Consider the following 22,729-nt stretch of genomic DNA (forward strand, 5'->3'; position numbering starts at 1 on the left):
CCATTCCTCGGCCCTTTTCTGATCTTCCTCAGTGAATTTCTCTGATATGGTTGGTTGTGTTGATGTCCCAAAAATATGGCCAAATTTGAGCTTCCATTTCAGAAAAATAGTTGTTGACCGCTCCCAAGTGATGTAGTTCTTTTCATTCAAAAGAACCAAGGTCATCTTCCCGGTTGAGTGCCCATCAAAAAAATTGCTCCCGAAAGTAGTCATTGTCGTGTTTAACAAAAGCAGAGAATACTTTGAAATTTCAAGCTAAACAGCACAACATTGCTAAAAAGGAATATGAGAAAGTAAAGATAGTGCTGAAAGAGAGTCAGTACACAAGTACCCGTTCTGATACCATGTAGAGAAAAGTTGTAATATATTATTTATTATTATATTAATTACATGAGAGGGAGAGAGCCCTATTTATATACAAGAAACATTTACACTACCCTAGAAACATTTACATTACTCAAACCACTACTCCACTTCCAAAGTTTGACTTAGACATTAACCAAGGTGGAAATATTTATATTCCCCAAACCACTTGTACGTTACCCAATGATGACTCATACATTATTTCCAACCGTATTGATGGTTTGATTTCACCTAATTTGTTTATTTTGTTCCACGTGCCTTGCCTTGACAAGTAATAAGGTAAGATAAGTTTTTGTTTATTTAAACTAAAATGTGTGTATGTCTTCAAGGTATAAAATATTTCAAACTAAAAGTAGAAAATACTTAATTTTAAATAAATTAAATTTTGAAAGATAAAACTTATTTTATTTTATTGTTTTAATCACGGAGATTGCAACAAATATTCAAAATCTATAAAAGGAAAAAAAAAATTTGTAATTATGACATAATTTGTTATAACTTATCTATCTATATTTAAAAGGTAAGATATCAATAAGAGGTGAATACCAACCATAAGTTTTTGGGTTCAAACTCGTCAGACGACAAGTTTTGCGTCCGGTTAAATAATTAAGTATTTGCGGGCTACTTAATCCGTTGTGCTATTTTTTTTATAACTTTATCTATATTTAGAAGGATCATCATGAAAATAAAAACATAAAAAGACTAACTTATCTGATACAACTCAAACTATATTAAAAAGGATCATCAAATGTAACTGAACAAAGTACAGGGAGAGTAAACTGTGGTCAATCCAGACTTCAATGATCAACCTAGCCGGCGGGGACCCAACACATTCTCTGCCATTATTAGTATTCCATCATTAACAGCTCAATAACTCAGAAAATTCTAAATGACAAAAACCACAAAACATATAACTCAACAAAACAGAAGTGAATAATAACATTCCAGTAGAAATGTGACACATCTGGACATCAGTCACTAAGTTCAAAACTCACGCTTTCAGGTCATTTCTCTTGGCCCAATCTGAATACTAAACGTTAACCTCAACCTCAAAACAACATCAACCTCAATAGAGGTTGGAGCCACGTACATTGTTGCCAAATCCGACAAGGGAGCATCTTCGTTTCAATCATTTGTCAAAATCTGACAGCTCGAAAAGATGTTACCCGTATCTAGGGACAGCACAAGAATCCTAGAACACTACAGCCGACGGAGGAGACAAAGCCTCTTTCTACTCCGGCAGCTCAACATCGGAGATGGCAACGACTCCTGAAGGCATCCAACAAAGCTCCCAAGCTACTCCAGATCAACAACTGAGCTGATGCTGTGATGCAGGCAGCTGAATAAAAAGGAATGGCACATGGGGAAGAAGGCATGAGTGGTGGGGAAGAAGAGGTTCGTTATTACATCAAAACAGATCATATAAGTGTGCCAAAAGAAGTTACAAATTACTAGCAACATTTTTACTATTAATTAAACATCCAAATAAGTGCCATAATCATCCTAACATACTACTTGAGTGGGACTTACAAACCAACTTTTTTTCTAAAGATACCAACCCACTTCAAAGAACAGCTAATTGTCCCTATCTTTAAGGAAACATAAAAACTAAATATTAAAACCAGAGTGTATTCATGCACACAAAAAAAGCACCTAAACTGAGAGGAACTTTTTCATAACATGTTGGGAGATCCTTGACAACTGCTCTTGGAGTCTACCATCCAAGAATCTTGGACTTGAGCTGCAAATTGCAAGTTCCAAACAACGTCCTCAACCGAAGGCCTATTGCTTGGCTCGTCTAAGAGGCACCTCAAACATATCTCCATTATTGTCTTCAACGACTCGTCTGAACAGTCTTTTTGTATCGAGGGGTCAATGATACCTCTTCGACCTACCACATCGTCCGCTCTCAAGCTTACTCGTAGCTGAATGCCCAAAAGGAAATAAGTAAAAAGAAAATTAGTTTTAAGAAAGGTATTCAAAACTGAACACATTATAGGATGCTTTTCTATTGGAAGCACACCATTTCTCTTATAATTCTCATTTAGATGTAAATCTAGATAGGATGACTTTGAAAACAATGTGTTTCTGAATTTAGCTCGACACATATTCATAAATTTATTAACAGTTCTTCTGCCAGATAAAGACACCACTCCACTCCCCGAACCCAATCGACCAATTATTACTTTTTTTTTAACACCACCCTAAAGAGTTGAAAGATACTTTGTTGAAACAAACAAGAAGACTTACAAGGTCCCTAGCAACAAGAATGGCATTTGCAGACATAATGGCCCTTCCCATGATAAGTTCAAGTAAAATTACTCCGAAATCATAGATATCCTTCTTGTCCTCATGTCCAACCCTGAATAGATTTGATAGATGAAACATTTCCTTAAAAGTGGAATGTTTATAGTACATAACTCATGCCTATTTTGTTATAAAATGATTTCGATCATAATTCATAATCCAGAAAAATCTACATTTTGTTGTGTTTGCAAAAATCACAATGATTTATAAAATACTTTAGATTATGATCCATACAAGAATCTGTAAAACAATTGAAGCCAAAAATCACACAAGATCTAGCCAAAAATAAGATTGTGACAAAATAAATATTTCCATATGATAGTTTGGCCAAGTGGACTAAGGTGCTAGATTAAGGTTCTTGGCCCGCAAAAAATAAAAATAAAATACCTATTTCCAAATAGCCTAATTGTTTTTTTCTTTTTGTTTGGAGAAGACAAATAAAATAAGCATATTTTCATTACCTTATCTTCTCATTAGTTTCAGAAGAAGAAGTTCCAGAAGCCACCTGAAAATTTTTACAAGATATTTATGAGCTTAGTTTAGTTATTTCATAAAAAAATATTCATTCTTACCATTCTCTTATCTTCATTCAAGAAGGGAATGTTACAAGTGCTTATTTTTGCAATTAGATTGTGATCTAACATCACATCTGTTATCTTCAGATTGTTTGAGAAGATTCCTGGCACGATTCTCGTATGGAGAAACTGAATACCCTTAGCAACTCCAATGGCGGCAGCAATCCTTTGTGCCCATCTGAACTTTTGTGCGACAGTTCTTTCTGTTTTAATCACAATAAGAAATGAGGAGAGCTTTTGCATTTGTATTGAACCAAAAATAAAAACATTTTTTACCAGAAATACAGTCCCTGAGAGTCGTCCTGTTTGGGATAAATTCCAACAGAAGATACACAGTGATGACACTTGAATCATCTGGGCAGCATTCAAAGCAATGACCAATGGCACTAATCAAGTTACAATGCCTCAATTTTGATATCGACTCAATTTGGCGCGTATACAATTGAGTACTATGCTTCTTCTTCATTTTCAAGCTCTTAATAGCCACCATTGTACCATCTGCTAGTGTACCTTTAAAAACCTGATTTTCAAAGACATGACAGGAACATGTTTAAGTCTTAAACTTTATAACTAAGCTTGAAGAATCATTTATATTTTCTACACAAATAAAAAATATATAGTACTTGTAGTTCATTTAATAGTATTCTTACATTTATATATACTAAATTGAACTTGTTTGATGTGGCTTTTTTAGATTTAATCAAACAATTTTTCATCATCAATTATTTATTCCATCAAATCATCAACTAAAATAATAAATACTAATAATACTTTGATGATTTGACCTAAATAAACAATTTCTACATCAAATACTATTCTTTTCGAAAAAAATATTATTTTGAAATAACTCCCCATCAAACAGGACCCAACCCATTGTATGTGCATAGAGGATATTTTAGTTAGATAAGGAAACATATGAGTAGGCAAACCTTGCCAAAAGGTCCTTCACCAATTAGATTGATCAAACTGAAGTCATTAGTAGCTTCCTTGAGCTCCTCCAATACAAAAGTTCGATAAGGAGGAAGGCCAAGAGCACCAATCTTCATTGTCTCAGAAATATATCCTGTCAATCATCAAAACAAAATAAAATCAACAAGTTCACATTATGTTTTTGTTATTTTTGAAGAAAAAACCAATTGTTACTGCTCAATAAAATCAACAAGTTCACATGTTCTCATTTTTTGAATTTTGATCTGAATTCGGATTCAAATGAAAACCGCCAATAAATTTTTGAATCAGTATTTTTTGTTTCCAAACATTATCTCATTTTCCACATCAAAATGAGATATCTCAACCAAAAAAGTGTTTTCAATGAGATCATGTTTTCAATCCAGTTTCAATGAGATATCTCACATAGAAAATTGTTTTCAAGTGGGATTGTGTATGATTATCTTTTCCACTTCTTGTTGCTTCTAAAATATACACAAAACTGAGAAAGTATCATTATTGAATCCCAAATACATAAGAAAAGAAAATAAGGGTAGAATCCTTACTAGCATCTGTCAGCATCTTCAATGTATTTGCAGGATTTACTCTCTCCAGAATCATTCTTGTTTGTGGTGCCTTAATCAAATTCACACTTCTCAATCTTCCAGCAAACACGAACAACAAACTGCACAAAACAAGCCCAAAACCGACCCCACCCACTAAAGCCAACACAATAACCGCCGTCCTAACTGGTTTCCTAATCCGGTCTCTTGGCGTAACGTTAACAGCCAGAGCCTCATTATGACAATAAACATAAGGATGCTGTTTTTGCCCATGGCTGTGATTCAAACAGTTACCATCATACTGAAAAACCATTCTTTGTGATAAACAACAAGTAGGTAATTCGCCTGTTAACCGATTCGACGACATATTGACATAATCAAGAACGTCGCCACATGAAGTGTTTTCAAAGAGGAAACCAGTTAATTTGTTATCAGAGATGTCAAGATAAGACAATGAAGGAAGTGACATCAGTTGTGGCATGAATGGACCAATAAAACCGTTCATGGAGATATCAAACTTTTCAAGATGGTAAAATGAGGTTAAGTTTTCTGGGATGCTGAATCCAAACATGTTCTTCCTAAGAACCAGATGAATCAACTTATTAGGCAAATAAGGAAAATGAGGACCCAATTCGTTTTCCTCAAGGTCCAGAATCTGAAGGTTAGTCAATTTGGTGAGATTAGGAACTTCTCCAGACAAATTGTTCATACCCAGTTTCAGAATTCTAAGGTTTTGCAATCTAGCCAATGAACGTGGAACAGAGCCATGAAATGAATTGCTACTCAAACTTAAAACAGTCAATGAAGATAAAGAAGCAAACCAAACAGGGATTTCACCGTTGAATCTATTGTTATCGAGAACAAGTGTTTGAAGGTTGACAAGGGATGAAACTTCCACCGGAATGTCGCCGGAGAAGTAATTTGATGTCAGATTGAGTATCTCCAAGGAGGAAAGAGACGCGATTGAAGTCGGCAACGGTCCCCATAAATCAAGAGAGACTAAAGAAAGAACCTTTAAGCTGGGGAGATTAGCTAGGTTAGTGAAGAACAACTGTGAGGAGAAGTTCTGCGGTAAGTCATGTGGATGAAACCAACTGACCCCTGAAATGTGCAGTTGGGTTACGTTTTCTGCGTAGCAGACGATGGTGAGAGATGGGTTTGGTTCGAAATTGCAGAAATCTGTGGCTTCGTTCCAATTAGTGAGAGTAGACTGTGGATAGTTAAGATGGTTTCTGAGATTGAGTAAGGCTTGGGATTGAGATGGAATTAGTTGAAGTGACTGTGAGATTGAAGTAGTAGAGAGAAGAAGAAGAAGAAGAAGAAAAAGAATGGAGATGAAGAAGGATGGGTTTGCCATAGAACATGAATGTATGTCAGTCACTCATAATCTATCTATCTATCTATCTATGCATGATCGAGAGTGAAAGACATGATTTTGATTATATGGGTTTTAGTTATCTGAAATATGTGATGATGAATCAAGGAAAGGAAGGCATGCCCAGAGAAGGGTGATAGTTGCAGAGCTTGAATTCAGTACAAAAATGGCTCGGAAAAGAGATTCCATTCATGCTACGAATGTTTGATGAATCAAGCGTTTTTTTTTTTTTTTCTTTTTTTTTTTGGGTTGTCATTTAATTTTTTTTTTAGCTTAACTCCATTCATCTCTTTATTAGAAGAACACATAAATAAGGTTAACTCATTTAATTATTTTTTTTTTAGCTTAACTCCACTCTCTTTTTTATTCATATTGATATTTCAATAAATAAAAAAAATTAAGAATCTATATATATATATAATGCTTAATTTTTAAAGTGTCCGGATTGACGGGTCGAAAGCTGTGGTTAATTTGGATATATATGTAATAGTAAATGGATACTTGAGTCGGATTCTAGGTTGACTCGCCCATAAACTTAAAACGGTAAAAAATAAAATTAAAAATACTATACTTATATTTCGAACTCGCAACCTAACAAAACAAATACAACTCTTTAACCAACTAGACTAATAATACTTTATATTTTTAATTGAACACCAAACTTAATGAATGCGAGACGTTGTAACAATATATTTTTATTACATACGGATCTTCCTAGTAGTTTTATAAAGTAACTTTAATATAGTCTTTTAGGCTGGGTCTACATAGGTTTTTTAATGAATTATTTAAAAAATTAATGTTCTGAAAATGTTTAAAATATATTAATATATAATTTTAAAAAATAAATAATATTTTAATTGATTGAGTGATTTAATTGATAAAAATAGAATTAAAATATTCTTTATTAATTAGTCTTAGCCCTTCTTGTTTGAGGTTAATCAAATAATTATAACTCAACAATATTATATCACTCATTTTATTCTCTATCACATTGTTCAATTCATTACATAAAATATTAAAATAATCTTTAAAAAAAATTCAATCGTCTTAAAATTATATTCAATCATTACTTTCCAAATAACTATGTTATTTGAATAAAACTCAATATTTTTTTAAAAATTCAACTATAATCAAATATTATTTAATTCACACATTTATCAATATATTATTATATTTATTAATTTAAATACTACCAAATTTGCATATATATATTTTTTAAAATATTTTATTATTAAATATTTATACATTTCAAATCTTTTATAAAATAATAAAACACATTTTCAAAATCACACCTTATCACCATTTCTAAAATAATTCAATAATTATTTAAAAAATCTTTATCCCAACATTCTTGTATAAAGAAAATATTTTAATTAAAATTTTATTTATTTATTTTAGAAACGATTCCACCAAACATAAATTGCAAGTCTCACACTTTTAGAGGAAATCTATCACTTAATATACTATTGTTAAAAAATATAAGTAGTACAACATTTTATTATTATAATATGTACTTCAATGAAAACAAAACTTATTTGATTTTAAGTTACTTAATAAAAAGGTAGATTATAAATTCAAAATTTTATTTAAAGAAAAAATAAATAAATTGAGATTATTTATGTTAAATTATTAAAATATTTTTATATTTAATTTAAATTTGATAAAAAAATAAAATATATATAAATTGAGTGAATGATTAAAATGCATATTTATTTAAATAAACCACAATCAAGAGTTTAAATTGTTTTCAGTTAAATAACTTTATAAAAAAAAATACTTTTTAAAATTAGTAAGGGCTAAATTATTAAAAATCACATATTAAAATAAAAAATAAAAAAAGCTGGTTTGAAGTTCACATGATTGGTTGCAACAGTAATTATATATATAAGGTGAACCCCACAGCACTTTTCTGTCGCAGAACGGATTGAAACAAAGACAAAATTGATGGTAAAAAAAAAATCATGTGAGCTTCGAGAAAGAATAAGATTTTTTTTTTTGTTTTTAAATGTTATAATATAATCATTGTACTATCATTAATACCTTGGCTTTGCTTGGTTAGTAAATAATTTCCTATTATCATTTTGTTTGGAAAAGAATTTTTAAAAATTTAAGTTATTTGAAAAATAATAATTTATAATAATTTTAAGAAGGTGAGATATTTTTAAGTAAAAAATTTAAATGGTATTAATATATAATAATTTATAATAAAAAATATTTTAATATTTTAATTAATAAATTAAATAGTATAATGTAGAAGGAAAAGAATTAAAATATATTTAAATAACTCAAATCAAACACGGCTTTATTCAATAAGTTTAACTTATTTATAACTTTTTTTTTTTTTTCAATTTATTGAATATTAATTAGGATAGTAAATATTGATAAGAGGAAAAGAAAAAAAATTAGGATATCAGTATTCAATTCTCAATTAAACCACCATCTAAGAAAAGTTCATTCATTCTTTAAATAATCGATAGGGAGGGCAAACTTTCTCATTTCTCTACGCTAGTAGCTATAACTGATAGTCTTCCAAAAAGTTCTTCCATGGAGCTATTCCAATCATCGACCAATCTTGATTGAGCGTAAGTTGATTTTCAGAGTGTGTCGTCCATTTAGGTTCGAGAATAAATGATTGTTCAAACTAGATTTCCTTCCGAGGGTACAAACTTGGTGGGAGAACCAAGTGATATGGGGGTCACATTCTTCCAAGATTTTTGTTAAATTTAGAGATCTTCGAAAGCTACTTAAAAGTTAGTTTGTAGGGGACCGTGATTACTTTCGATATAAGGTTGATACCTTATGCTATAAGATCAAAGTTATTGATGGGGCTGAAGAGGTGCGAGAGTTGTCGGATTCTAAGATTAGCTCTCGAATTTATTTGATTAGTGAGTTGCTCACTCTATGCAAGAAAGAGGAAATCCGAGCTCGTCAGCGTAGTAGGGCTACTTGGTTAAGATACGGTGATAAGAACACAAAGTTCTTTCATAATATTTCGAATGCTCGGGCTAGAAATAATGCGATTAATTCTATCTCGGTTCTCGGGGTTACTCATGAGAGTGAGCCAACTATTTCCGTAAACATTATCCAGTTTTATAAAAATCTATTTTCGTACCATTTATCGATATGCCAAAGTTAGACGACATAAATTTTGTGGCTATTAGTTCTGAGCAGAAGTGTATTCTTGAGAGATGCTTTACGGTGCAAGAGGTGGAAGATGCTATTAATGTGTGCGGTAGTGACAAGGCTCCGTGTAACGATGATTTCACTTTGGCTTTCTTCAAAAAGGCGTGGACCTTCCTCAAGGGGAAGTTATTGCGGCTATTGAACACTTTTATCGTTTCTCCTCTTTCGACAAAAGATGGAATTCTACATTGATTGTTCTCATCCACTAGGCTTCAAGAACTATAGACCTAAAAAATTTTAGGTCTATAAGTTTAGTTACGTATTTTTACAAGATTATTTCAAAATGTTTGGCAAACAGGTTACATGTGGTGTTAAAATCAATTATATATGTTAACCAAATGGCGTTTATTAAAGAGCGTCAAATCTTTTGATGCGACGTTGATTGCCAATTAGTGCATTGATTCAGCTAACTTTAATGTTGCTCAATGCGCTTTTGTCAAACATGATATTGAAAAAACTTATGATCATGTTAATTAGGACTTTCTCTTCGATGTCTTAGCTAGGATGAGAATGAGAAAAAAGTGGATACGATGGATAAAATTTTGCATTACCACGGCTAAATTTTCTATTATTTTGAATGATAGTTCTCAAGGCTTTTTCGAGAGTTCAAGGGATTAGGGAGGGTGACCCATTTTCTAAATTTTTGTTTGTCATTGTCATGGAAGCTCTTTCTGGGATGATGATCTTCGCTAAAAATAACAGACTTATACATGGGGTTAATTGCGGATAAATTTCAAGCGCATTCGTAATATTTTGTGGTTATTTGGCACTTGCTCGGGACTTCGTGTTAATCTTGTCAAATCTAAAATTTTATTCTCTAATTATGTGTCGGCTAAGAGAAGATCTCGTCTGGCAGGTATTCTGGGATTTGGCATTGGATGTTTTCCGGCCACGTATCTTGGTCTTTCTCTAGGTGCAATATCTGGAAAAGCAAGTTGCTCTCTAAGGGAGGTCGTATGGTCCTCATCAAGAGCACGTTGGAATCTATGCCTATTTACATGATGTCATTATTTGTGAATCCTAAAGCGTGACAGTAAAATGGAGAGGTTGATATGTAAATTTTTATGGGAGGTCTTTTGAGTCTTCATTTTCACATCTTGTTAGTTGGGACAAAGTAAAAATGACCAAAGATGAAGGAGTTTTAGGTTTTCGTGACCTTTGTGCTTTTAATAAGGCCGTATTGCCAAAGTAATTTGCACATTTTTGTTCGGAACAGGGAAGTCTATGGGTAAATATGATTAGAAGAAAATATGAGTTAGATTAGTCTAGTTGGTTTACAAAAATATTTATTCGTCTCGTGGGATGTAGCATATGGAGTGGCATTTCAATCATGTGGAAAATTTATCGTGAGTTTACCGTGGGTGACGGTTCATCTATCCGTTTTTTTGAGGATGCATGGTGTGGGGATAAGATTTTTGTTGTTCTCTTCCCCGTGTTGGCATCTATTACTATTTGTAGAGAATCCACAATCAAAGATATGTACAACCATGGCTCTTAAGAGTTTGTGCATCGTATTAGATATAGAAGGAAGTTATCATTGGAGGATAGTTCTTCTCATGATAGATTATTATCATTAGTAGCCAACAAAGGGGTGTCTCCAATGAACCAGGGTACGATGCGATGGAGAAATTTGTACAAGTTTGATGTGGGACATTGTTATTATCTATTTAATAGTCATTCCAACTGAGTTGTGCTGGAAGAAATTATGGGAATCTAATATTCCCACTAAAATCTCTTTTTTTGGGTGGAGTGCAGTCTACGGTGGTATTCTAAATGATTATCGATATATGCGCAAGAGTCTTATATTAGTTAGTCGATGTCGTATGTGTCTTAAGGATGTGGAGACGACCCCTCATCTCCTTTTACATTATAAGAGTGTCGCTAGTATTTGGAGTCTTCTTTGGAGTATTATTGATATTCATTGGATTATGCCGGGAACTATTGGTGTGTGTTGAAAAACGTGGATTGTGGAAGCTAGATTTGAGGGCCTGAAACAATGAGGTTATATTCCCATTATTTTCTGGTGGGTAATTTGGTTGGAGAGAAATCGTAGAACCTTCAATAATCTTAAACGATCATTGCGAATCCTTCACAAGGCTATCATTCTAACATTATATGAGGTTCGAAGTGGAAAGCCGACAAATTCAGTCGGAGAGTTCATTGCTCTTTTGAAAAATCTTCGCACACGTTAATTTTTGTATTATTTGTGTGATTTTTTTCTTCCAATAATATTATGTTTTTGTCGTTAATTTCATAATAAATTATATGAATCATTAAAAAAAAAGTTTATTTATATTTACTCGAAGAGGGGGCATAGGCATCTAGATGTAAAAGTTCATTACGAGTTTTTTTATTTTATTTTGGTGATCACAAATATTATTCAATTTTTTAACTTAGGTTTGAATAATTTTAAAATAATTTATAATAAATTTTGTTATAATTTAAATTAAATTATTACTTTTTGATATATTTTATTATTAGGTTGGGATGATTTTTGTAATTTAATAAAATAATGAGATGAGATTTACTTTTTTTCTAAATTAATGACATATCTTGAAACTTATTACAGTAATTATATGTTCTTGAATCTTAACTGAAATCTTATTAAAAATGAGGACATATATAAAGAAATTTTTTGAAACAAATTAATATAATATACTTCTAATATTTATATCATATGCATTTAGCACTTCTTGATTTCTGTTTTCATTATTTTTCTCCACAAATATATATTACTTGTAGGCACAAACAATACTACATAATTTTTTTATTTGATAAGAAAAGTTAGTTTACTTTGTTGATATTTTTTTACTTTCTCCAAATAAATTTTGATAGGCTTAATTCCTTAGTACAACTTGGAAACATGATTTTAAATAAATGTTGCCAATGCAACATTAGTTTTATTAGAAAAAAATTCACACGAATAAGGATAAAAATAAAATAAATTAAAAAAATTATAATAATATTTATTCAATGTTTAAAATTATTAAAATAAAAAATATAACGCTCTCATCCCACATTTTATTCACTTCGATAAACAACTTATTTTCTCACATGTTTCATCATATATTTTTTTTCGAATGAATCTCTTATTTCGTGACTTTACACTTTCACTTTGTCAATTAAATATTTAATTCATATTTTTTAATAATTAGTATCGTGACCTCACACTTTGGTCAATTAAATATTTGATTCATATTTCTTTAACCACTTTCAAATGATACAAGTCTATTATCCCTCGACAAACCACATCTCAATCACATTTGGTTAAAGATTGTACTTGATTTGTTAGGTTGCAAGTTCGAAACCTACAAATAATATTTTAAAATTTATTTTTAACCGTTTTAAGTTTATGAGCGGGTCAACCCACAATTCGACCCAAGTATCTATTTACTCTCACATAAATATCCAAATTAACTACAACTCTCGACCCAGCAATCCGGACACTTAAAAAATTAAGCATCATTATATATATATATATATATAGATTAGTCAGTTAAAAATTTGAACTTTTATTGTTAGAATGTTTCGCGTTCATCAAATTTCGTGTTGAATCTTAAATATAAAGTATTGTTAGCCTAGTTGGTTAAAGAGTTGTATCTTTTTTTGTTAGGTTGCAAGTTCGAAACCTACAAATAACATTTTTAAATTTATTTTTAACCGTTTTAAGTTTATGGGCGGGTCAACCCACAATCTGACTTAAATATTCATTTACTCACATAAATATCCAAATTAACCACAGCTCTCGACCCAGCAATCCGAACACTTTAAAAATTAAGCATCATTATATATATATAGATTTTAACACCGATTAAATATAAATTTTTAACAAACAATTTCTTACATAACTGGATCAACCCACTGAAAACTTTATCTAATTTTTTTCTTTTTTATAATTTAATGCTCTATTTAGTTCCGAAAATACCTCTATTAATACCTTACAACTAATAAGTTAAAAGGTCATTCCTCTATTCAATCCTCTATATTTGGTTTTGGTTGGTGCTCACTAAATTTATATTGTATGAGTCTAAAATATTTGACTAAGTATTCGTTTAAAGTCTTGATCTTTTAATATCAAAACTAGTGGTATGTGATAATTTTAGAATATTATTGAGATAAGCATGTTCAGTATTCTTGTCACTATTTTGTACTTTGTTTCCTTGTCATTATTTTGATGAAACATTAGGAAGAAGTCTTAGGATAAATTTAGTTAAGATTATATTCAAGTTATTCGTTTCATTTCAGCTTATTGACAGATATATTTGATAAAATTTAGTTTATTTTAATCGCTGAGTAAATTTAATTTAGAGTTTATGCGTCTAGTTTATTTATTTTTTATATTATAATATTAAAAAATAATTTATTTTAAAATAAATTATATGAATATATATTAATTTTTATAAGTTTTTATTAATATATAATTTTAAATGTATATATTTATATTTAGTATGAATATGATATAAATGTATATATGTTTTTATTATGATTTATTTATATCTATTCTTAAAAAAGAGTAAAATTATTTTTGTACTTTTAAGTAAGTTATTAAAAAAATGTAATGAGAAAAAAACGATGAAATTATAAGCTTAAAAGTTGGAGGCGAAGGTCTGTTTGATTATAATTTTTTTGTATTAGCTATTAATTAAAATTGCTAGAATAGATTATTACGAAGCGTTCGAATTATAAGCTGAATCAAACTTGTCTTATAATATGCATTTAGCTTTTATAATTATTCATAAGTCAATTCAAATCTGATTGCTACTACTATCTAACAAACATATATAGTTTTATTGACTTGGTTTACTGTTGATCTCTCAAATATTTCACAAAGTAGAGTCTTTGGTTTTTTTTTAATCACTAATTGAATAAGAGTATGTTAGAATATTTTTGAGATAAGTATATTCAATATTATTGTTCATAGTAAAGATAGAAAGTTGATAATTACCATCTTAGTGACATATTTATAGAAAATAAGAGATATTTGTTGAGGTATTGGTTGGACTAAAATATTGAAAGTGACAAATTTTATGTGTTTTTTTTAAGAGTATAGATTATATTTATTTTATTTAGATAAAGTTGGTTGAACTCAACTGTAGATTATAATACATGATATTTTTTAATTTATATATTCTCGACATAATTGATATAATTTTTGCAATAGCTAATTAGTTTGACATTATTTTCGTTTAGACTATATATTATTAATATTTTTTTGTTATTATAATTTTATTATTTATTCGAATATCTTAATTTCAAATTATTCAATTGTAATATTAACTAGTTATATATATTATTAAAAATAAAGTGTGATGTCTGGCGTGAGGGTCGATATTTGTCGAGTTATCGGTTATGATAAAATTGTCCAAAGCAATCCGGTAAGAAGTCAACAATAATGTATTTAGAGAAGATCGTGTTTGAAAAAAGATCTTGGTAAAGATCTTGATTGTCATAATTTTCTAGAATCAAGCTTAAGAGGTTGGTAATTACAATAAAATAATATTATATTAGTGTGTAAGAATATATTTAAATTGAATACATCAAATTTTATGAGAAGCTGAAATATTTATTTCTAAGGCTTACTCGACATATTTTTCTTGAGTTAAAAACTAGTATGACACTTCAGAATTATGTTCTTTCGCTTTCATTCAAACGATGTAAGTGAGAATCAAACCTTTAATATATAATTTATACAATATAATAATACTAGTTTTAATTTATATCAAATAATCTATATATATAATGATGCTTAATTTTTAAAGTGTCCGGATTGCCGGGTCGAGAGCTGTGGTTTATTTGGATATTTGTGAGAGTAATGGATACTTGTGTCGGATTGTGGGTTGACCCGCCCATAAACCTAAAACGGTTAAAAATAAAATTAAAAATGCTATAGGTATGGTTCAAACTTGCAACCTAACAAAAACAAGTACAACCTACTAACCAACTAAGCTAATAATACTTTATATTTTAAATTCAACCCAAAATTTGATAAACGCATGACATTTTAACAATATAAGTTCAATTTTTAAAGTGTCCGGATTGCCGGGTCGAGAGTTGTGGTTAATTTGGATATATGTGAGAGTAAATGGATACTTGGGTCGGATTGTGGGTTGACCTGCCCATAAACTTAATACGGTTAAAAATAAAATTAAAAATGTTATAAGTATGGTTCGAACTTGCAACCTAACAAAACAAGTACAACCTTTTAACCAACTAGACTAATAACACTTTATATTTTAAATTCAACCCAAAATTTGATAAACGCGTGACATTTTAACAATATAAGTTTATCTTTTTAACTAACTAATCTATATATATAATGATGCTTAATTTTTAAAGTGTCCGGATAGTCGGATCGAGAGATGTGGTTAATTTGGATATATATGAGAGTAATGGATACTTGAGTCGGATTGTGGGTTGACCCGCCCATAAAAATTTTACCGTAATATTTTTTTCACGTTTTTATATTATTACTCGTGCAAATGCACGGGATACATGCTAGTTTTGTATATGATTTTAAGTAACTATATTTTTACATTAAATGCTCTTGAATATATTTCTCATTCTCTTATAATGTCATTCTAAATAATCTTACATTTCATCATAATACATAATATTCAAAAATAATAAAACTAATTAGTATATATTGATGAGTCGTTTTCTGTGTAGACAAAATATTCACCCTCTAGCTAAATGCTAATAAGCCTTTAATTCCATCTAAAAATGATGCTACCAATTAATTATTTGATTAATTTATTCATTAACAATTTAATTGCATTATTTTATTTTTGTCTATTTTAATCAAATACATTAGTGATATGATAAGGCTTATGGTTTATTACATAATTAGAATGACAAATATTTGTTTTGTTTTTATTTATTTATTATACTCAAATAAAAATATGATACAAAACCAAAGTTAATTATTTTCTAGTAAAAATATAAATGTAATTTTTTTTTATAAAATGTGTTAGATAAATTCATACCGGTTCGAATAAACCTAACTTAAACAAACTTCCCATGCAGGGACAAGGAACCGGACCGGATGAACAAGAGAAAACCAACTGAAGAAACCGAACCGAACCGATCAAGAGTATTCGGTACGTGACCGCACAGAGGAAGGATCGGCCAAAGCTCAAAAACCGGAATCTTCATACAACCGATCAATCCACAAGGCAATCATAACCGGAAGAAGTCCGGTTACTTCACTATCAAAAGACATTCGGCCAAGTCAAGTGGACAACCTAGGCCAAGTCAAGAGGCCGACTAGTACAAGAAGACACTTTGGGTATCTGCTGAGAATGATACCAAAGGAACAGACTGAATACTTCCATATCCATGCAAGTCTGAGGAAAGACTGTAGGCTGCAGAAAACAGTACTACCGGATCCTTCTACTTCGGGATAAGTCAGAAAGGAAATCTTCAAAGTACAGACAACTGTCCAAGCAGACAGTGCCTACATTGAGTAAAAGACAAACCCAGCAGGTTTGCTTTACAGACCGGCAGGTCTGAAACAGGATGCCAGGTCTGAGATTGACCGTCAGGTCTGAGGAAAAGACCGCAGGTCTGAGACACTGAATCACTGCATCTCTGATCAGCCAATCAGATTCAAGGCTTTGAAATATGACCGTTGGCATATTTCACCTATAAAAGGAGGCAGTTGCAGAAGAGTAAATGTGGGACATCAAGCAGATATTGAGCAGTTACTAAGTGAGACAAACATTGAGATAACAAAAGCTAAGTGCATTTACTACAAGTGATAACAGTGTGGTATTCTAAGAAAGCCTAAGTGCTAAATTCTAAGTGTGTGTTACAATTTCGGTGTAAATTGTAAGAGTGTTATCGAGCAGGAAATAAGTCTCGATCGGATTGTATTTGTATTCCTTAGTGAATATCCTTCTCGCGGTTTCGAGAGGAAGGGGTGACGTAGGAGTTTTATCTCCGAACATCCATAAGATCTGTTGTGTTATTTACTTTCTGTTGGCTTCATTACATAACCGACTAATTTATCCATACCGCTCCAAACCGACTCCATACTGACCATACCGAATATCCAGATAACCGAAACCGACCCACCATTCTTCAAATCTCCATCATCCGAAACCGATTCCGCCTATCATACACGTGTACCGCTTCAACCTGAAAGCAAACCTCTTCCGCGCTTGAACCTAGTTCAAGGGTTTGTGACAGGTTGTGTAGTATTGAAACCCCGGTGTTAATCTCTAACCGGATTAACCACCACCCTACGAGTAAGAACCGCTAACCGGTCCAACCCCCGGTCCACCAGCGGCGACCTAGATCCTAACAATTGGTATCAGAGCAGTTAGTTTCAATACTCAAGCAAACATGTATCAGGATAGGCCTCCAATGCTAGAAGGTGATGACTTTGCCAACTGGAAGGCACGCATGCACCTACATCTAGTCACCTTGGATGATGAAATGGAGTCCATTCTGACCGAAGGACCGATAGTCATTGATAAAGACAGAAAAGAATGGACAGCTGATGATAGGAGAAGGAACAATCTGGACAACCATGCAAGAAACCGGATCTCCAACAGCGTAGACAGAAATACATACTGCAAGATCAGAGATTGCAAAACCGCGAAGGAGACTTGGAACACGGTCATCCAGATCTTTGAGGGAAATGAAAGAACAAAGGAGAACAAAATAATGGTGGCCACACAGAGATTTGAAAGCATCAAAATGAAACCAGGGGAAACTATGAAGGAATACAGTGACCGGTTCACTGGTGTATTAGATGAGTTAGCAAATCTGGGCAAGAAGTACGACAACAAAGAGGTCATTATGAAGGTCTTGAGATCTCTTCCGAGTGCTTGGGATATAAAGACGATGGTCATGAGAGAATCAAAGAGCCTACGTAAGATGAAATTATACGATGTATTCGAAGATCTTAAGGCATATGAGTTCGAGATGAATTCCAGAACCGAAGAGGAAGTCTCGGCCTCAACATCAACCAGAGCATTATTCACATCTACAGAACCGGCTGTACCTGCTTCTGTACGCACACCTGCACCGATACCGGTCCCTGCACCCGCACCTATCAGAACAGCCGAACAGTTTACTGAGGACGCCATGGCCATGCTCGCACAGAAGTTTGGGAGGTTCATGAAAAGGAGCCAACCGACAAACAACTACTATGGTGACAAATCCAATATAAGATGCTACAACTGTAACTGTATGGGACACTTTAAGTGGGAATGCAGGAAACCAAGGAGGGATACCCAGAAACCGGAATATCAAAATGACAGAAACAATTATCAACAAGCCGGCGAAGGAAGTGAGGTACCGAAAGCACTGATAGCCGATGATGGAGGAAGCCTATGGGCTCACAGTGACAGTGACGATGACCTCACATGTCTCATGGCAAATGAGGAACAGGTATTTGACTCTCCCTGTGAAGAATTTACTAAAGATGAGTTATATAATGCATTGAATGACATGGTAGAAGAATATAAGAACCTATTGACCATGTTACCTAAGCACCTCAACATCAAAACCGATCCCATAGTACCTATCCCAGTAGAACTAGAGGTACCTATCATCACCAAACCGGAAGTCATACAATCTGATGATACTCATACCCTAGAAACCGAATTAGACTCTAAGATCGAACAACCTAGTGAGTCGACTAAAGAACTAACCGAGAAAGAGAATGCCAGATTTCAGTATACGATGGCCGCCTATAGGAGATCTAGCGATATAGTAAAGAACCTGAATAAAGAATACAGGCATCCACGTTGTAAGAATGGCCTAGGATACACAGAGAACAGATCTAAAAAACGAAAATCCATATGGAAAGCAAAGCTTACAAAAAGAAACCTTCCCTTTATAAAATTCCTTAAGAGCACCTGCACAGCTGAAGAAGAGGAGACCGCATATTATAGGGAAGAAAAGACAAAGTATGACTATGTTGGCCCAACCGATTCATGGCTTGACCTTGAGAAAAGGAAAGCAGAAATCCTCAAATATAAGAAAGACTTCCCTGAACCGCGTAGGTTAAACTATAGATCAAACCAAAGACCATCATCATTTAGGTCATCTGTAGGGAAACCGAAATACACCAGACCAAGTGTGAGGAGAACAGTTGAAACTTTAGCAAAGAAGACCGTTCGATTTATCAAGGTTTGGGTACCTAAGGGACTAATCGCATGTGGACCCAAGTAAACGTGGGTACCAAATAGTTGTAAATATGTACATTTTGCAGGATCCAAAGAAACGGCTAGGAAACTCCGAATGGTTCTTGGACAGCGGTTGCTCCAGACACATGACCGGAAATAGCAATTTGATAATCGACATCAGATCAGTAACCGGTGCTCCAATTACCTTCGGTGACAACTCTAAAGGTAAAACCGTGGGCAAGGGTAAGATTGTCCATGGTAACCTAACTATTGATAATGTACTTCTAGTTGAAAACCTACGTTTTAATCTACTTAGCATTAGTCAGATGTGTGATGCCGGATACACAGTAGAATTCCTTAAACATGCATGCTTAGTTAAGAACTCTCAAGGGATAGTGCTACTAACCGGAAATAGGATAGGTAACATCTACAAAGTAGACTGGAAAACTAGAGTAGAACACCCTATATGCATGATAGCTAAAACTGATCAAACCTGGCTATGGCACAAAAGACTAAACCATCTAAACATGAAAACCTTAAACTACATTCGTGGTAAGAAACTAGTTGAAGGCATCCCGGATATAGTATTTAACCAGGATAAGGTTTGTTCAGCATGCCAGATGGGTAAACAAACTAGGTCATCGTTTAAGAGCAAAGGAAATCTCCAATCTAGCCGATGTCTAGATCTTCTTCACATGGATTTATTTGGACCAATTCAGGTCATAAGCCTAGGAGGTATGCTTTACACCATGGTGGTTATTGATGATTACTCTAGATATACATGGGTAATATTTTTACCATCTAAACGTGAAACGGTATCAAACCTAATCAACCTCCTTAAGCGTTTGCAAAATGAAAAATCAACTCGTATAAATTGCATTCGAAGCGATAGAGGTACCGAATTTACTAATAGCACACTAACTGCATATCTTGATGAATCCGGCATTAGACACGAGTTGTCTAGTGCTAGGACTCCTCAACAAAATGGCCTGGCCGAGAGAAGAAACCGGACTCTCAAGGAAGCCGCACGGTCCATGATAGCCGACTCCGGCATTGCTCAGAAATATTGGGCTGAAGCTATCAACACTGCATGCCATACACAAAATCGGTCTTTGATTAACAGATTTCACAACAAAACACCATATGAGGTTTATTTTAACAGAGTTCCTAAACTTAAATACCTCAGGATTTTCGGCTGTAAATGTTATATTCATAATAATGGTAAAACTCAACTCACTGCTTTTGATGCAAAGACCGACACCGGCATTATGCTAGGATATTCGTCGGTAAGTAAAGCATATAGAGTATATAACAATAGAACTGCAACCATGGAGGAAACAATTCACGTTGTTTTCGATGAATCGGTTGAAAGCAACACTACTTCATGCTTTGATCTACATAACAGACTGGAAAATAATGATATCCATTCTGATAGCGAAGATGAGACCCCGGTCTTCAGGGGATTTGTCCATGACCTAATGGGTAATATTGATACCCAGCCGGATCAAGCTGTTTCACAGCAGGAAGCTGACACTTCGGTCCAACCCGAGGAAGCCGGTCGGTCTGACAATCTTGGTCAGCCTACCGACATGTCTAGCCTTGATCAAATAAACGGTAACTTGGTAGACACCCTTGAGCTGAATCTCAGAAGAAACAGTAAACATCCTCCTGAGCAAATTATAGGTGACCCTTCAGAACCTGTTCGAACTAGGAGTCAACTTCTGGAAGGATATTTTAACTCTGCTTTTATATCTCAGATTGAACCGAAAAGAATAGATGAAGCATTGTCAGATCCGGACTGGATCTTGGGAATGCAAGAAGAACTAAACCAGTTCGAGAGTAGTAAAGTCTGGTACTTAGTTCCCAGACCGAAAGATAAATCGGTCATAGGAACAAGATGGGTATTCAGAAACAAACTCAATGAGGACGGTTTGGTCACGAGGAACAAAGCCAGATTAGTGGCTCAAGGCTACAAACAGGAAGAAGGCATTGACTTTGAAGAGTCATTTGCTCCTGTAGCCAGGATTGAAGCCATTAGGATTTTTCTTGCATTTGCTGCTTTCAAAAATTTCAAAGTTTTTCAAATGGATGTTAAAAGTGCATTTCTGAACGGTGATATACGTGAAGAAGTGTACGTTGAACAGCCACCCGGCTTCAAAAATGCGGCATTTCCAAACCATGTATACCGGCTGAACAAAGCTTTATACGGTCTAAAGCAAGCACCAAGAGCCTGGTATGATACACTAACCGCATTCCTATTAGAGCATGATTTCACCATCGGTTCGGTGGATAAGACCTTGTTCAAATTTGAAAAGAAGGAACATATCCTACTTGTTCAAATCTATGTAGATGATATTATTTTCGGTTCCACCGATCCAAAGCTCTGTGACAAGTTCTCAAAAATGATGACTGACAAATTTGAAATGAGCATGATGGGAGAATTAAGTTTCTTCCTAGGTCTTCAGGTTAAACAACTCAAGGAAGGAACATTCATCAGTCAACCTAAATATACCAAGGAGCTTCTGAAGAAATTCGGTATGGACACATGCTCATCGGCGGCCACTCCAATGAGCTCATCAATCAAACTGGACAGGGACGATGAAGGCCAATCAGTAGATCAGATTGCATACCGAGGCATGATCGGTTCTCTACTATACCTGACAGCGAGTAGACCGGATATCCTATTTGCAGTTGGTGTGTGTGGGAGATTTCAAGCAAATCCAAAGCAATCTCACTACACAGCCGCAAAGAGGATACTGAAGTATCTAAAGGGCACACCTGATGTCGGTCTGTGGTACCCAAAGGACTCATCATTCAATCTAACGAGCTACTCAGACGCAGACTATGCAGGCTGCAAGATTGACAGAAAGAGCACCAGCGGAACATGTCAGTTCCTTGGTGACCGACTGGTATCATGGCATAGCAAGAAGCAAACATCCGTGGCTACATCAACCGCAGAAGCTGAATACTTGGCGGCCGGAAGTTGCTGTTCTCAACTTCTCTGGATCCAACAGCAGCTGAAGGACTTCGGTATTTCAGCCGAAGAGTCCCCAATTTTCTGTGACAACACAAGTGCCATTGCGATTACATACAACCCGGTTCTCCATTCCAGAACCAAGCACATCGACATAAGGCATCATTTCATTCGAGAGCATGTCACACTGAAGCATATCCGGCTGGAGTACGTACCGACCGACCAACAAGTAGCCGATATCTTCACAAAGCCTCTACAGGAAGCTAAGTTCTCTCAATTTAGACTTACTCTCGGTTTAACCGACATCAGTCAGATCCTTCCTAAGG

The 22,729-nt window shown here is 33.6% G+C and overlaps 1 protein-coding gene across 1 annotated transcript; it reads right to left on the bottom strand.

Annotated features, from left to right (window-relative positions):
* Positions 1–1,742: 1,742 nt before the first annotated feature.
* LOC124919737 (probable inactive leucine-rich repeat receptor-like protein kinase At3g03770) lies at positions 1,743–6,296 on the bottom strand. The gene is made up of 7 exons (XM_047460062.1): positions 4,739–6,296; positions 4,175–4,308; positions 3,522–3,765; positions 3,243–3,448; positions 3,132–3,175; positions 2,614–2,725; positions 1,743–2,288 (listed from the first exon to the last, which is right to left on the bottom strand). Exons 1-7 carry the CDS (start codon positions 6,090–6,092, stop codon positions 2,037–2,039), a joined length of 2,346 nt encoding a protein of 781 aa, XP_047316018.1. The 5' UTR covers positions 6,093–6,296; the 3' UTR covers positions 1,743–2,036.
* Between the last annotated feature and the right edge of the window lie 16,433 nt (positions 6,297–22,729).

The sequence above is a fragment of the Impatiens glandulifera genome, chromosome 1 (assembly GCF_907164915.1).
Source record: "Impatiens glandulifera chromosome 1, dImpGla2.1, whole genome shotgun sequence".
NCBI classification, from domain to species: Eukaryota; Viridiplantae; Streptophyta; class Magnoliopsida; order Ericales; family Balsaminaceae; genus Impatiens; species Impatiens glandulifera.

Excerpts from the sequence above, each read along its gene's own strand:
- LOC124919737 (XM_047460062.1), bottom strand. The coding sequence starts at position 6,092 with ATGGCAAACCCATCCTTCTTCATCTCCATTCTTTTTCTTCTTCTTCTT. Across the intron at positions 4,309-4,738 it reads GAAGATGCTGACAGATGCTA|GATATATTTCTGAGACAATG; the intron begins GTAAGGATTCTA and ends GATGATTGACAG. Across the intron at positions 3,176-3,242 it reads TGAATGAAGATAAGAGAATG|GTGGCTTCTGGAACTTCTTC; the intron begins GTAAGAATGAAT and ends AAAAATTTTCAG.